General features: G+C 37.8%; 1 protein-coding gene across 1 annotated transcript in view; it reads right to left on the bottom strand.

Moving 5' to 3' along the window:
- KIF26B (kinesin family member 26B) overlaps window positions 1–17,021 on the bottom strand; it is a 268,000-nt gene that overhangs the window by 145,472 nt on the left and 105,507 nt on the right. The window contains exon 4 of the mRNA XM_059468318.1: window positions 12,178–12,344. Coding sequence (XP_059324301.1) covers window positions 12,178–12,344 — 167 coding nt within the window. The remainder of the gene's footprint in view (window positions 1–12,177; window positions 12,345–17,021) is intronic.

Genomic DNA, 17,021 nt, shown 5'->3' with positions numbered 1-17,021 from the left:
CAGGAGTGAAACAACCATCGCCTTTTTTGACTGACATACTCAATCCAAGAGGAAAAGGAAGAAGCAAAACCTTTACAACTTTAAGAAGGCTTTTCTTTTTTTTCCCCAATGATATATACACTGAGGTGCTTACTGTAACAGACAAGAAACGGATAGAATTTCAAAGGAACGGAAAACAATGCACCACTGCAGCAGATGTGTGCCCAGAGAAGCTACGAAAAAACAAAGATTTCCACATCTTGTTGCATAAAAGCACAAAAATGAAAATCAGATAATGGCAGTTTAACAGAAACAAGCAAGAAAAGCCCTCCGAAGTTCATCTATAAAAAACACAATTAAAATACTTTTAAATAATTCCTGTACAAATTAAGAAAAATAATTGTTTACTCCTTTCTTCATGACAAATTTTTCTCATGCTTTCTTACAGTGTTGCTGTCTAAAGAGCAGAAGAAATACTTTTCCTTGTTGCTGCACCTTCACACACTAGTGAGTATGTCTTCCCAGATTGTTAAGTGCAACAATTACGACTCTCTAATGCAACTTCCAATATAGCAAAAGCAATGGATCTTCCCTATATGAAACTCTTAGAGCCCACACAAAGTGTGGTTACCTTCAGCTTTTTTTTTTTTTTTAATATCAATTCCAGTTTTAAAAACGGACTCCAAAAGAAAACTATTTGTTGTTTGCTACCCTTGTTCACTTCAGCAGGTCATTGCCCTTTACTAAATGTACTTCCTAAACATGCATATTTCATTACCATTCAGAATTTGTCTGGATCCAACTTCCTGCCATTACATCCTGACATGCATTTGTCTGCTAGACTCAAGTTCTTCAGTATCACGTTTCTGTTCCCTGCAGAGGTTCCCTGCACACTGTCAACACATCTCTCTGTAAATCTGTTTGATAAACTAAAGTCAAGCTGTTTGAAGGCTTAGTTTTTAAACTGTTAATCATCTGAGGGCCTCTTCCCAGACAGAGCCTCCTCCATTTTTTCAACATCTTTCTTGACTGTGGACAGCAGAATTAAACAGAGTATTCTATCTGTGGCCATATCTACTTCTGATGCAGAGCTAATTCTTCACAGCATCTCTTCATATGTTCTTAGATATTTGAGAGTTGCATTAGCCCTCCTGGCCACAGTGTCCCACTGTAAGCTCATATGCAACTAAAATCATGACACAGATCTTTTTCCAATAACCACTTCTCAGTCCAGTGGTCCCTTTTCCATCAGTATGGTTAACATTCTTTACTGCTGGTTTTATGACATTACATTTGATCCCTGTGGCTGGCACAGACCACTGTTACTAGCCATCTTCCCAACACCACTTGAAAGGTTTATCAACGTTTTTCCATTTTGTGCTCAGCTCATGTTAAATGACTCAGCAGGAGCAGAGTCATTTAACATGATACAGAATTTCATCTAGTTTCATCTATTTAATGCATTTCCAGTTTGTTTCATATTGCTGTATTGTATTAATCAAGAATTCACAAGGTGTTAAACCAAACAGCTCTGTGAGATATACCCAGATGGTATTAGATCAGTTGTACTTTATTAACTGAACATGCAATCACCTCAGGAGTAACATTTCAAGCCAGTATTACCAATATGTGTTATCCATATTCCTGAACTCATTGGCAATATATTTTTCTTGCTGTATCCCATCATAGGAATTTTCCTCTTTGCCCTGCATCAACATAATGTCCAGTATGTTTTAAGGGGACCTAGACAGTTCTACAAAACTCTTGAATAGGTTATAAAGGTAGTATTGACTTAAATAGTGGCATGTTACCTCTCTGGTGTTCTCAGAATTTCATGATTTAGGGAAATACTTCTATTTCCTCTTCAGAGTTTATTTTTCCTTCCTTCTGGTCCCATCTCCATTACTTGCTTGATGGAAAAGATACATGCATTCTTATTTCTATCAGCCCTCAACATTGTTTCATTACTTCTGTAATATAAAAAGTTTCTCTTTAACTTGTGGAATCATAGGAATACTTTTTTCAGCTTTCATTATGCAAGTCTACCCTACACAATCTAAAGACTCATAACTCAGAGATTCAAGAATTATTTTTTTTTCTTCTTCTGAAAGTTTGCATCTCACTCATGACAGCAAATAGTTCAGGCTGATAGAAATGGAGCACAAACTCTATTGAGAGGACCAAAATAAATCAGAATAAGCAAGTTTCAAACAGAAAGCCTAAGGCTAATTAAGTGATCTGAACTAGAGGCCATGAGGCCCTTGGGAATCTCTGAACATTGCTATCTTCCAGATTTTAGAAATAGGTAGTTGGACATAACTCAAGCATCTCTCACCTAGCACAACAAATCAGGTATTTCCTCAACACATTATAGCTCATTAAAGTAGTTGTGTCTTAATACAAGGTTGATGCTGCTGTAGGAAAGGATGTACAAAGAGGTATTCAGAAAAAAAAAAAAAAGCTGTAATTTCTGCTAATTTTGTATTTTCTGTCTTTGCCTAGATTTCCACAGCTTTAACTTACTCAGCATTCTTTCTTAGATTCAAAGAGATTCTTGCTGTAATTCTCAAAACAGAGGAACAATCTTGGTTCATTCCTCTCATGACTGTTGGGCTGATAAAACCAAAGATCACATCACTAGTTAGTAGCAGTGGTTCTTTAGCCTGGTTATTTTTAAAAAAATGTACTAATATACAACCTACATGAATCTCTGACTATACCATAAGAGGAGATTTGAATCCACTGCCCAATTTTGTGCAGAAGAACAGAGATATTAAAGAAATTAAGTCTCTATTGATTTCCTGAAAGTAGACAGCTGAAGAGACAGACCCTGTAAACACTTTGATTGAAGATATCATTGAAAAGTCTTTATTAAACAACAGAAAATACACTTGAAGGAAAGGCCTCTAGAATTCCCCAATCATACAAAAATCTCTAAAGCTCCAAACTCACAAAATCTCAAGAAATGCATTCACAGGGAAAATTGTGACTGTTAGTTGCAATGTTCCTGTTTTTAATTATGAATGTGTACATTCATGTCTTGTTTTATTCTTTAACAGGTCTGTCTCCTGAAAGGCAACCAGTACTATCAAATCAAGACTTGTGGCAGAAAGCTCTGGAGTCCCTGTCCTGCATGCAACGCATTCATGTATTCCTGAATTTAAGTCCCTCCGAAGAGACCAAGAATTTGACCAAAATATGCCAATGGACAGCCGCTGTGAGATGGGCATCATGTTCAATTTACAGCTGAGCAAAGAGGTTCTAAATCTCTGTTTGCTGTGAGCCACCTAGCCATGTATACAGGTGCACTGTGGTCTTATATTTTATAAGCACATCACAGGGATGAATGCCAGACAACTGGCAGCTGCCTACCTAATTTTAGATTATGTGGCAATAAACAGATACTTCAACATTTCAGCACATTCTCTTATTGGGTTTTTATTCCAGAAGCAAGGAAAACTAAAATGGCCTGTATTCCTTGGTAATTTTAAGGAAAAGCCAGTCATTCAGCAGTTGAACAGATTGCTCTCAAGGTTCAGAAAACACTGACTGAGCATGTGATGGTAAAGCACAGCTGAAATTCAAGGTAAAGCACAGCTGAAATTCAAGGCTGCTGGGGCAGCACTAAAAGAGTACTTGTAACAGGAAAGAAATTATCAGAATAAGAGTTTGCCCCTCCAGATGTTTAGGAAAAAGTCTCATTACTATGGATTTATGATCTCTTTGAGCAAAGGTTATTTTGATGCTTTTAAAAACAGAGAGAAAAAAACAACTGGTATTGCATATAATTTTCCGCTATAGACAGTGCAACTACATCAATTCATCTTTCTCACCCCACAAATCAAGATAGAGACACTGTAAATCAGAACTCTTATGTCAAGGTTTAAGGGAAGCAAGAAATATGCAAAACAGTAAATCAACATGAGGTTTCCTATACTATGGTTGGCAGTCACAACTATACTAAAAGTCAAAAGATTAATGCTGACCATTTTCCTTTCCACTGCCCTAAGAGTAAAAAGCAAGATTGAACACCAGGAGTCTTTGGTAACAGGTGCTGAGGGATTACTGCATAGGCTGCTAGCAGTTTTTCTCAATGTACATGTCAGGTTTCAGGGAAAGGCAATGTTGAAGAAGAAAATAGCCTTAGTTCCTTTTAAGTTTTTCTAAATCAATGCAGGGAATGGATGTTCAAGTAGCAAGCATTCTGGCACTCAAGAAGCCCTGTTAGATATTAAAAGACAAAATCTATGCTTAATTAGCCTCCCTTTTTTCAATCTGTTGAAATCAGCAGGAAATCACAAGAAGTGACAAGAAATGGAAAAGAAGTTACCTCTGTTTTAGCAAGGTGTAAGGAGAGCAGCAGGAATTCAACTTCCATACACCTAGGTACTTTTGTAGTTAATGCTTGAAATTACCTAGAAGGATTAGGAACACAAATCCATGAAAAATTACCTCCTTCTTTAACAAACCACTAAATAATCAGGACCTCAGTGCCAGATTATCCCATTCTCTTCCCTGTGTGCAAAGCATTTATTGGTACACGGCATCTAAGACATGAGAGCTGCAGCAAGAGTGGGCCAGCACAGTCATTTACAGGTCTAAAGCCTCTTATCTGTAACAGCAGCAATCAGTGGGGTACAAATAGACAAGGCAAACCTTAAGCTAAGGGAACATCTCAGAACATGGGACAAAGACCATTGCGAATTACTGAAGAAAGACAGGAAGTGTCTTGGTTACCTCCTTCTGCCTTGATGGAGGCCACCTAACACTTAGAGCTCCTACAAAGCATTTACACTGCATGAAATAGATTAAGTAGGTGTTTGCATTACTGGCCCTTTTCACTGTAATATAATCAGCTGTTGACTAGGATCTCAGAGAGACAGAAGGGGTTTGCTTACTAGGTTAATGCATTTTCATGGATTTGTACTTGAGAAAATAAGCAGTCAGAAAAAAAGGAGGGAAAAGTATACATAAATGCATTGTATTCAAAGATGCAATTTTTAATTTAAAAATTGAACACAATTGATTATATAAAAATTAATAAGGCAAAAGAATTCCAGACACAAGGTCAAATTTGTGTATCTAAGTAAAAATTAAAATATATGCTTACAGAAACAAAAGGTTATAACTAAACACCATTGATTCCTACAGGAATCAGAAAAAATCTGGGATTCTGGGCTTTAGGCAATATATACCAGGAAAAAATAATATAATGAATTATACTTAGGAGACAAGACATCCATTTTAAGATAATCTCTTAAACAGAAAAAATTCCACAGAATGTGTCCTTTGCTTTACAGAGCCAGATATTCATTGCATCACAGAGAAACCCTGTATCTCAAAACTTTACAAAGAAAAAGGGAGGAAAGGGGCAAATTTTCTCACAACTGTGAAAGGCTAGTTACACAAGAAGCCGCAAATCTTGATGACTACTTCAATAACAGCATTATTTAGTGATTACCATTGCCATCAATACAAAACAAACCATATGCGGGGCAAGTGCAGGTCAGAAAACACTCGACTCATGCAGCACACAGAAGCAGGTGTAGCATATTTCAATAAAGACATATAGGTCAATAATTTGTTCCTGGATAGTAATCTTTTCCTTTAGATTCTTCTAAATAGATACATTTTTTAAATATGCTTAGACCAGAAAACTACATTTGTTACCTTTAAACGTACAGAGTGGCTTACCTTAGGTGGATTACTTTGATACCAAGAACATGAGGAAGATTTACATCCTTTTCATCAGTTACAGCTTTGAGGCTAAGCAGATGGCATACTTCTGTAAGTATAGTATTCTACAATAATCCAGGGTAGTTTTAGCTTATTTCTTTTTATAGCTCCATGGGTCCCTCCCCAAACCCTCCTTAAAAATAAAGGTCTATTATCTGTATTTTAAGATGTGAATGCAAGCTAACAATCTGCAACCAACATATAGTGGATGTAATCGGCATAAAGATTTAAATTACTTTTGTTCACAGCCCAGTGGCAACTTAAACATATCTCAACCAGATTTCCAACCTAGGCCTAAAGAATGTATACATTTTCTTAAACTTTTGTTTAAATAATGGCAGCATGCGATATGCAAAGATTCAGACACATTATTTCAGACATGTACCCCACACAATTCTTGTTAGAAATGGACCTACTCTGGAATCTTGCTGTTAGGCATTTGGGAGTTTTTTTAATCAAATGGCATTAACTGATTTAAGCAAAAGTGTCATGGGAAATGTGTCAGCTTTGAAGAAAAAAAAAGTCACTGGAGATTGTTTGGGACCCAAGATACAACTACCATGCAAAATTAGAGATAATTGAACTACCTTTGTTTTCCCTCTTCCAGATGTGGCACTGAAGTCTTAATTTTTTCATTGTATATCAGATCACTGCCTCCACTACTACACACTGACTACTCTTGCATGTAACTCAGTCTTTCTCACCAAGATATTTTCATTTTGTTTACACTGAACATAGAATATTCCTTTTGCCTCAGCTGCCAGATTTCTTTCGCTTCATGAGAGTCACAATTCCCTTTTGACTAGTATTTAATTTATATACACAAAATAACACCAATAACAGAAAGCAGAAACAGCCTGTTAGTCAGGGCTCTCAGAAAAGCAGTGACTATGAACATAGATCTCTTGCATTACTGAGGAATGTTGAGCAAGTATGAAAAATCAGCCGTTGAAGTTGTGCACTCAAACCTAGGTGCCAATTTTAAACGTTTCATGGTCTTTCAGGAAGACTGAGATCATTGTGATTAAAATTTCCCCCACGAGCTAGCCCAAGACAGGCTTTGAAGGTAGAAATGTTTGTGAAATGATTTACAGATGTTTCCAAACTTGCTGCCAGCATTCCTCCTGAAAGATAGTCTGTGGATCTTTTATCTTAACATACTTTTATGCGTTTCTTATGCAGCATATGATAAGGATGAAGGAAAAGAGTCAGAAATTCTGATTAGAGTTATATTAATATATAGTTTTTCAAAATGTCCAAGAATCTGACCACAATTTAACTGTTAAATTTAATTTGTTCAGCTAATGAAAGAAAGTCCTCTTAGATTCTGCATAGCTTAGACAGCTATGAAACCAAAATATGTTTTCACCCAAGTCTCAGAAAATAATTTTCTCTGAGGGATGTTGAGGTGACAACTATTCAATATCAAGAACTTCCCAAGCAGTACCCAAACTAGGGAACCACTGCATGGCTTGAAAGAGCAACTGGGTCCACCACTCTTCAGCATGAAGAAACACCATCATATGAGTTATCTGCTGCTCAGACCAAAACATTCTTTAGAAAGGCACGGACAGGCAGCTTTCACTGTCTGACAATGTTCACAGGCTCTTTGCTGAGAGGTCCCTGAGGCCTCTGCAGCTCCCAAGCCCTGGATGAGCCTGCACAGCCTGACGTGACCCTGCACCTGCCACAGGAGTATCAACAGCAGATTGCTGACCTGGCTCTCACATCTGCCAGGGGCAGCTTCAGCTACACCCGTTACAGTCACAAATACCATGTTTCTCCTGTGGATCTTCCCATGCCAAAGCTGGGCTCTGTGCAGCAAGAATATCTTCTTCAATCCATTTCCTTCTCTACTAGCTGCTGCCTCTTTTTCTTACCTGTTTTTCCTGTGCGTGTTGTGACAAATTCTCCATTGCAATGCCAGGAAAAATTTATTTTTGTAAACTTGCCCCAGACCTCCAAAAACTCAAGATGTTAAAATCGTATGCCTGCAATACACAGTAGTCTTTAAGGGAAAGCCCTTGTTTTTCCAGATTCCTTTGAGCTTTAAAACAGACATATACAAAAAGATTGTATAGACTAATTATAAGGAAAAACAGCAAAAGCTGTATGATTAAATGAAGTTTTCCACAGTTATGCAAAAAAAACAGGGAGGTATGAGATTCCAGGGTTTCTGGAGTGCTAAGTAATCAAAACAGCACAGCAGCTTTGTAGTTCATGCAAGAGAATTTTTTAACATATTCAAAAAGGATTCTCTGGAATGGAAGGAAAACATGGCATATGCAGCAGCATTTTGAACACAACATTCACTGTACCCTTTGACCACAGTGCATGGCCTCACGTCCTCCTCCCTCGCTGCCATACCACAAAGGGATGGGGAATGAGTGGGAATGGGTCACCAGCAGTTTTTCCAAGAATTAAGATAACTGTAAATTGAGCTTATCCCACACTTAGTAGCTGTATATGCATTATACATGCAACTAAGTTTTTCCATTCTTATTTTGTCTTAATGTAAGAGCTCTAAAAAAATTGGACATTCTGTTTGAAAAACATGTCTTGCACCATCTACAACAGTAGCATTGTGTGGGCCTCTTTAGTGTTTAGTTGCAAAAAGACATGGAAAATGATCCCTAGAACAGGCTACTTTCAAGATTATCTATATTCCCATTAGGCTCAATTAATCCAAATATGACTATATCTGATTTCAGACTGAGGCAGGCTTTCGTTCCAAATACACTTACACTTCCTGACTAGCAATAGGAAACAACTTTAAAGACTAGCATTCAAAAATATCTCCTCCTTGTCAAGTTTTTTAACCTTTTTTTACATCTCAAGTGAAATGGGCTTTTATGTCTCTCCTTTGTTCTGATGAAAAGTGAAAAGTTCTTTCCCTCCAATAAACCAAGTTTACTGTGATGGGGAAAACAAGGAAGAGAACCAAGATCCCAAAAACTTCAATGTATTGCCATGGACAACATAAAGGCTCTGGTCCAGTTTTCATTTCTGGTTCCTGCATCATGCTATCACCTCAGAGAGACTACTGAAACTCTACAGCCCAGTAAGAAGAGAGAGTTTTTATTCAGAAAGGCAGGTTCATTTACAGAGTAGTGAGTCAAAGCTGGAGTCAGAGTCACAGAAGTTTTCTCCATGTAGAAATCAGCATAGATAGGAATAAAATTACTATGCCCCTTGGCCTGATAAAGCTTCACAGAGACACCAGGGAAACAAGTGACAGAAGGCCCTTCCCTCAGTTCTTTGGCAGTATCAGCAAGGAATCTCCTAATCCCTTAGCTGGGGTGGCACAGTCCTACATCCTGCTGGGAGGACACAAGGCAAGAGGCCATCACACCTTAGGCTGCAATGGCCCAAAAATTCTGTGCATCTAAGGACAAAGCCCCAAACTGGAGGCAGAAGTTAAGTCATGCAAAAAATTTCTAAAATGCTCTTTAAATGATTCATTATCATTTAAAGTAAGGAGTAAAGAATCTTAACATTATTTCACGTTCACTAAATGAATTCTTCTCATCATGAATCTGTACTGGTTAGAAGCAAGAATATTGCTAAATTAGCATGATTGAAGCATATCTGAGACAAAAATGAGTGATAGTCCTAAACAAAAAGGCAAATTTAGTGCTTGTCACTAAAGGCACAATTGATTGAATTCAGTTTGTGTGTCTGAATCACCATTAGAAATTCATTATTCATACCTGTGTCATCTAATATTCATAAGCCTACCAGCTGAGCACTTTGGACAGTTTTCAATGTCTGTTCCTTTAAAGCATTCACATACTGTCCCATGGGAATCCTGATGTGTCATAAGTTCCCTTGCAGCAATATCCCAACAAATGACAATTCACAGAAGTTGCAGCCCTCTTAGCTGTTTTGGAAATCTGTCAGCTATAGATCATGAAACCTAACAGTCAATTATTGAGACATCTGACAAGTCTCCTGGTTTTTAAAGACACTGAGAGTCACTGTGGCCTCAGGATACTTTTCCATGGCTAAATGCCAGCTATCGGCCAGTCAAGTGGCTGTCACTGTTGAACTAGTAGTGCCTGAGAACAGAAAAGTTATGAGCTCCCAGTAATCCATGCCTGATATTTCTGAAGTAATTACAACCAAAAGTTCCATGGATGCCTTGACATTTCCTCCGCACTACAGTATTTTAGTTAATTGGGTTTTTTCCCTGATGATGGATGACTTATATCTGAGCTTCACCTGAGGTTTGCTTTGCTTGTTAGGGAAGTTAGAGTGAAATACTGTGGGTCATTATTCAAATTTCAAAAGAATAGGTTCTACTCTTCAACTCTGAACTTAAACTTCACATTGGCAAATTTCTCTGGTTTTGTAATAATTTCTTACTTATTCACTGTGAAAACATGGTTTGTGACACACATTCAAAAAAAGCATATATAGCTGGTAGTCACTACTCCATGTGCCACTGACAACCATAAGAAACAAAAGCTTAGAATTCATAGCTCTGGTACAAAGGACTGTTTCACATTGTAAAGAGTGCACCATCTTAATGAGTTAGACAACCACTGCCTTCCACTTCACATTTTATGAATACACGTACAAGTAGGTCCCTACACTTCTTACCACAACTTGACAGAAATGCAAATTGACACACAAGATGCAAAACAAAAATTAGTGATTTGGGTTTGGAAAACAACTTGGCAATTTTCTTGTTAAAAGGTCCAGCAGTGAACAACTGACTTGAATTTGCTGCTTAATTGCCAGCATATGATGTAATTTGAAATCCAGAACAAAACTGACTTACATAAATGATATTAATCTAATTGTGCAATATCCCAAACTAAACCAGGCACTTTTGTCTTGCTAAGTACAGTTTAAAAATAAACAGTCTAAACATGAGATCTCTGCTGGACCAAGCACACCCAAGAATTCACAACATCAGCTAGAAGCTAACGGAGCTCTACTTAAAATGCTACGATTTACACTAGGGATTTTGAGTAAATTTAATTAGTTTCCTACATTTCAGCAGAGTATATTAAGAGCAAATGAATTCTCTCAGCATAAACAATGAAACAATGAAGAACAAATGAGTTAAGTCATCTTCATAAATCAATTCATGCTAAAATATGTGCTAATCCCAATCTGCACTTCAGCTAGATATTACCATGTGTGTACATTCAGCAATTTTAATTTAAATTGCCTGCAGTTAAACAGAAAAGGGCAGCAAACCAAGACCACTGTCATCATTTACATTTGCTATTGCAGCATCTCATCTGCAAAGAAAAAATGGAAGAGTTGCCTCAAACAACTGGATCTTCTAAAATGCTACGCTTAATCCTTTTACATGACTCACTTGCAGTATGACACTGATCAAATGCATGCAGCCCCCATGTTGATGAGGAAAAATAGGAGAGGAAATTTTTTTTTCCAAATTTATGGACTCCAACAACTTTATAAGTTTTCCATTTACCTTTAAAATAAAATAGAAGCATGTGGAATTACTAACAGTTTGGCTCTCTCAAGGGAAGGAAGCTGATCGGAAAGTGCTTGAGGCGCTAGCTCAAAGTTCACTCCATGTTTTGAAATCAAGATCTCTGGCTGGATTGGACTGGAAGTGCTATAATAAGGGCTTATTCTCCTGTTATTTTGTTACTCTTCCCAAGTCAATCTTCTAATTAATAAAAAGCATTAAAATACAAGGATTATTTCAATGTCTTTTGTTACATAAGGGTTCAACTGGGCTAAAAAGAATCTGTTCTGTAAAGAGCACATTTCTGTACCAAAAAACCCATTTTTGTTAGTGATAATTGATATTTCACTTATTAGCTGATATGCCCATTTCACAAGACATTTTACTAACAAATTAATTAAGACAGTCATAAGGTTTTTTTTAATTAAACCTTATGTCATCGATTTCTTTTATTGATGTCTGAATATTCAACATAAAGCATGTTCCAAGGCTGAATTTAGACTCTCAGGTCAGTTTAGTGGAACAGCTGGAACTGAAGCTAAAATCAGAAACCTTAACTTTTCAGTCTGAAAGTGAAACCTTAATAATTTCCCTAGATGGAAGTAAAATTCAAAAAGAAGTCTGAATATTGCCACCAAACTGAACTAGCCACCTCCAGCTAACTCTATAGTTAATTGCTTTTTTCAGGAAATTACTTGGATGGGCCCTTCTCATTCAGGGATACACCCCTCTAAACATGTCACAAAGTCAAGTGCTATTCCAGGAGCACAATCACATTTTAACCCAAATCAAGCACTGAAGAGATATTTTACAGAAGAGGGTAGAAGTGTCATCCCATTTTACAAACAAATGCATACAGTTGGATTAAACATTTTCATGGTAATTCCTGCAAGTTTGTGATAGATCTATATCTACACCCATGTTTTGATATGATATCCTTCTTCACTATGGAGTTGTCTCCTTTAAAAGAAATTATGTGTCCAGCAAAGGAAAATCAGAGAAATCTGTCTTACCTGGCAAAAAACGATGCTGCCACCGAGGTGCCTGTGGATACTTCACTGGCAACATATGTGCTCTGGGAAGCAGGGAAGCTGTACAGGGAGGGCTTGTCTGCATTGTAGCGGTTCAGGGCTGCTTCAGTCAGGCCTTCTCGACCACTCTCTGTCATAAGCTGAGATATCTGACGACAGAAAAAGAGCAGAAGTGTCACCAGCTGAAGCTCACTGGCTGACCCCTCCTAATCCAGCAATGCCTCTGGATTGCAGATGGAGTAAGAGAGAGGCACTTCATTCACTGCCTCTTTGCTGCTCTGTGAACAAGTTTATTGCTGCTTTCACACTGATCTACAGTACCTCAGCTTTGCTCTAGCTATGTCTGCATCGGAACAAATGGGATAAATTTATCCCACCACTAAAAATGTCAATGATGTATATGGTTTTCCATCCATACAGAAAAGAAAGAGTAAACCATAATCCTTGCTTGGCCTTACCTCAAGATAAAAGAAAGATTAGATTTGTGCAAAATATGTATATTTTACTTCAGAGGAGGAGGGGGAGGGGGGAGGAATTAAAAGGACAACATTGTAAAAGAACACCTCTCTAGTGTATTAAACGTTTTTATTGACCTTTCTCCAGCAAACTCAACAACATAGGAGAGAGTCCCTCAGGATCTTAGGCAATTTATCACCTCTCTGCATAATTTGGATCATTATTACTCACTTTCATTGCCTTTTTTAAAAGGTTTTAAGTATCATGTGATTTCATTCTTCTGATAGTCCATCTAACATTTTTTTCGTATTAGGAAGTCTCGTCTCAGCCTTTCATTGTCTGAAAAGAATCAGAGTTCTATCAGACTTGACCCAGCTCTTCTCAAATCGACTGAAAGATCTCTGACTTCAGAGAAAGCTGGGTAAGCTCTACTGAGGCAACTTCTCAATAGTTTGAATTCAATTTCTTGACTTCTTCTGCACAAATTTACAATGCTGTCATGTCATCTCCCATACTTCACACAATTCCTAACAAATTCCCTTTCCTCTTTCCCTCATTTCCACAACAAATAGCTTCTGTTCACCAATGCATGTCACAAAACTGCAATGCATGCCTAAAAAGAACCCTCTCAGGTTATTGCTATCCATGGCATAGCTTCCTTCCCCCTGCAAAAAGTTTCCAAGAAGTAGTCCCTCACCTGTTCAATTTCATACCTCTACTTGACACCACAAAAACAACAAAACATCCTTGTGAGGTACATCAAAAAAAAATATTTGAAATCATCCTGAAGTTCTTTTTCCACTTAGGCTTGCATTATTTCACCTGTTAAACATTTCAGTAATTAAAAGCAAAGCTGAAGAACTGATTTTTATTTGTGAGGGAAAGAAGACATGATATGACAACATTTTTTAGACCAACTATCATGCAGTCTCTGTTTCTCTCACAGAAAATTGCTATCCATTCTGCTATAGCTAAAATAATCAGAGTGTTTATCCTTATTTTACATACTTTTAGACCAATGAACCGTAGTACTTCAAGAACAGGAATGTTAAACTAGCATCTCTATTTTTATGAGGAACTAGAAGATTGCTCAAAGTGCCCCCATCATGTTAATCCCATGCTGAGCCATTCCAGTTTACAGGATTCACTACAAAGAATGAGCAGTGCTCTCAGAAGGCTATAAATGAAGACCTGGACTTAAATCATCTCATACTACTGGCAGAATGCAGGAATTTAGGCTGCCTGCCAGAATAGCTCCTTGCATTTCCAGGGTGAAGGTAGACAGTTCTTCAGTGCCCTGCTACCCTATGTATATCCAGCTGGGGCACTCAGCACTCTTGAATTCACTAAACAATATTTCCTTGAATATCACATAATACTTGATAACCCAGCTATTTATCTTTGCAATGAACTAACACAAGATTCTGCTCTGTCCCCTTTAATTATCCTGAAACCAAATTCCTCACCTTCCATGGGAGCTACTAAACAGACAACTGCTAAAGAGACAACTCTCCCCTCAGAGAAGAGTACAGATACAAACCTAGCCTCGTCTTAGCTCACCCAATGCAAATATATGTCATCAGGATGGTGCATCATTAATTAATTACCATTGCTGGCAGTGTCACTGGGAGCCGCTACTCCCATGGCAAACAGAAAGCAGTTAAGAAGTTGGTGAGTTGAATTATCTCAGCTGCAATCATAATCTCCCCATCTACTGCCAAATAAAGATTTGCAGCTCCAAATAAGAATTTCCACAGCCAGTGCAATACATTTCTATTGGCACTAACAGATCCCCTGAATTTGTGAGATGGTGAGGCTTGAGAGAGGCATTTCAGACAACTGCAAAACAGGAAAGTATTGGTGTTCTTGGTGTATAGAACAACATGAAAGCCATGTCACATTGGTGACATGGTTTCTGCAATTGTCAAGACTTTCTGGTGATCCTTGTCCACATCCACAAGTCTAACATGAGCTTCAGAAGAACAAAATGCCTCAAACTGACTGTGCACACTGCTTGAAAGTACCACTCTCAAGCTTCCCAGAAATTGTCTAGATGCTTGGTTTCTGAGTTTTTTGGCTAAGTAGTTCTTAAACACAAGCACTCCAAAATAATCACTTAACAAACAGACATGACATTCCTTTAGAAAGATATAAACCACTGCCCCTCACTTATGCACTCAAAGAAAAGTATATATTAGTCAGCAAATAAAATGTTAATGCTTTTTAATAAATAGGGATGAAGATTTTATAAAGCCTGTTGTCTAGATTATATTTTCTTATTGTAAACTACAAAGGAAATTAAGAAGGTGGAAATAATCATATATATTCACAAATTCTGTATTTGTGCAGTACCAAAAATAGAACAGAGAGAAGTGAGAAAAATAATACTTACTTTTGTAATTACATATACTATGGGCAGATGCAGATTGGGGTTGTTCCCTAATTGTAGGGTTTTCAGTAATATAAATAATATAACATAAATGCTGTTTTATCATGTGTCCTACACAACAGTCCAAGAACTCCAGGGATGGTCAGCTGCTCAAACTGCAAGTTCTGAAACATCTCTCTGGTGCTGACCACCAGTGCCTGCTGGACAGGCAGCAGCTCTCCTTCCTGCTCAATCACACCACTTGCTTTGCTGCAGAAAACAACGTGAACAAAAAATTGTTCACATTGACATATCACCTGCAAAAAGCAGCATCCCTGAGTGCCCTCCCAGAGACACCCTGGATGGACACTCATAAAACAGTGCGGGGCTTGTTAAGGACCTCCTTGATCCTCAGGGTCCAGCAACACTGCCTGGTTTCCTTGCAGATGCTGGCAAACTTCCTAGGCAAAAAAATCTGCTTCTTAGCAGGAACTCGCTCAGAGCTAAATTCCAAATATACATAATGTCTATCCTTGTGCTCCATTGATTTACTCCTTTCCTCAGCAGGGACACTTCTTAGTCAAGACCATATTACAGGGATACCAAAATGGGAACATACCTAAGACACAGAAAAACCAATATAAAATAAGAACTGGCCTAGCCATAGTTCGGGATCTCCTAAACTAGAAATTCTCTCCACTTTTAGCAATTTTTACTTTCTACCATTGAGGGATTTTTTCAATAGTGAAATGTCTCTAGAAGCATCAAAAACTGAAATATTAACCTGAATTTCATTCTCTAATTCTTAATCTGAGAAGGCTGCAACACTACTTTGTAGAAAAGAGCCACAGAAGTATCTTGTGATACTGCAACACTCATAACCTCTAACAGGTTTTGTCTGCACAGGTTCAAGTCACTCTGTTGCTCTCTTTTCCTTACATCCCTTTGGTCATGCAGCCAGTGGAAACAAAGGGAAAGGAGGTGCCATGCCAAATTCTGTGCCAGGCTGTGAACCTTTTACAAACCTTTCCAGAGTATTGTTTCAACTGCACAAATTCGTACGTGTGGGTCAATCTGTAAGCTGGATATCTCACCAGACGCCGAGATATGTGCCCACAATATTTGACTGTTAAATCTTCATTTGTTCCCAGAATCCAATACATATACGTAAAGCAGGGGGTAGAAAGGAGCCCAGAATATTCACATATCCAAAAACTACTGACTTCAAGTCAGTTATTTTGCATTTCTTTCTTTTGTCTCACAGATTAAGAGTGTGATCATTCAAGCTATTAAGCCAAACTAAAGAGTGATATTTGAAGGCAATCTTATAATCTCATTTACTCTGTGCTCCAGTCACAGTACCAAATCAGCTCTTTCTCTTCTGGCCGTGCTTTCTAAGTTCACACATATGCAAACTTGAGTAAATAACCCAGGATATATCATGCATTTAAGGAAAAAATGCTCATAGAAGAGACATTTTCAAAGCTCTTGGAGAATTTTTTTCCTCATCCCAGTTCAAAGAACATAATTGAAAATTACTCTTTGAGCATTAAAAAACTCAGGTGATTTTTTTTTAAATCTTTTTCTTTTTCCACACTAACATATGCCTGGCAAGCACAGTTCATGGAAATCTGCCCCTTTACCATCACCATCTCTCTTAGTAGATGCTGTTTCTGTACTTAAGGGGGAAAAGACTTGATTACTAAATTCTCTTTCTTTTTTGTGAGTACCCACATAGTATATACATGAGGTTTAAGATCAGTTAATAGGATATATTTTGAGAAATTCCTTTATAGAATTTTTGGCAGTACATCACTGCCTGGATAAGCAACAAAAAGACAAAGCATGAAACAACACAACCTTTCATGCCTCAATAAAAACCTTTTAAGTGCACATGGAACAAGACAGATATCCCTCCCAAGGCTCCATTTTTTTCTTCTGTCTCATAAATGCAAGGCAACCATTAACCTCCTCTTTCTCTGCTTTCTGACACTACACAGCA

This window comes from Ammospiza nelsoni, chromosome 3 (assembly GCF_027579445.1).
Source record: "Ammospiza nelsoni isolate bAmmNel1 chromosome 3, bAmmNel1.pri, whole genome shotgun sequence".
In the NCBI taxonomy this organism is placed as follows: Eukaryota; Metazoa; Chordata; class Aves; order Passeriformes; family Passerellidae; genus Ammospiza; species Ammospiza nelsoni.
The sequence above is the reverse complement of the archived record's forward strand: the minus strand, read 5'-3'. Positions and strand labels throughout refer to the sequence as shown.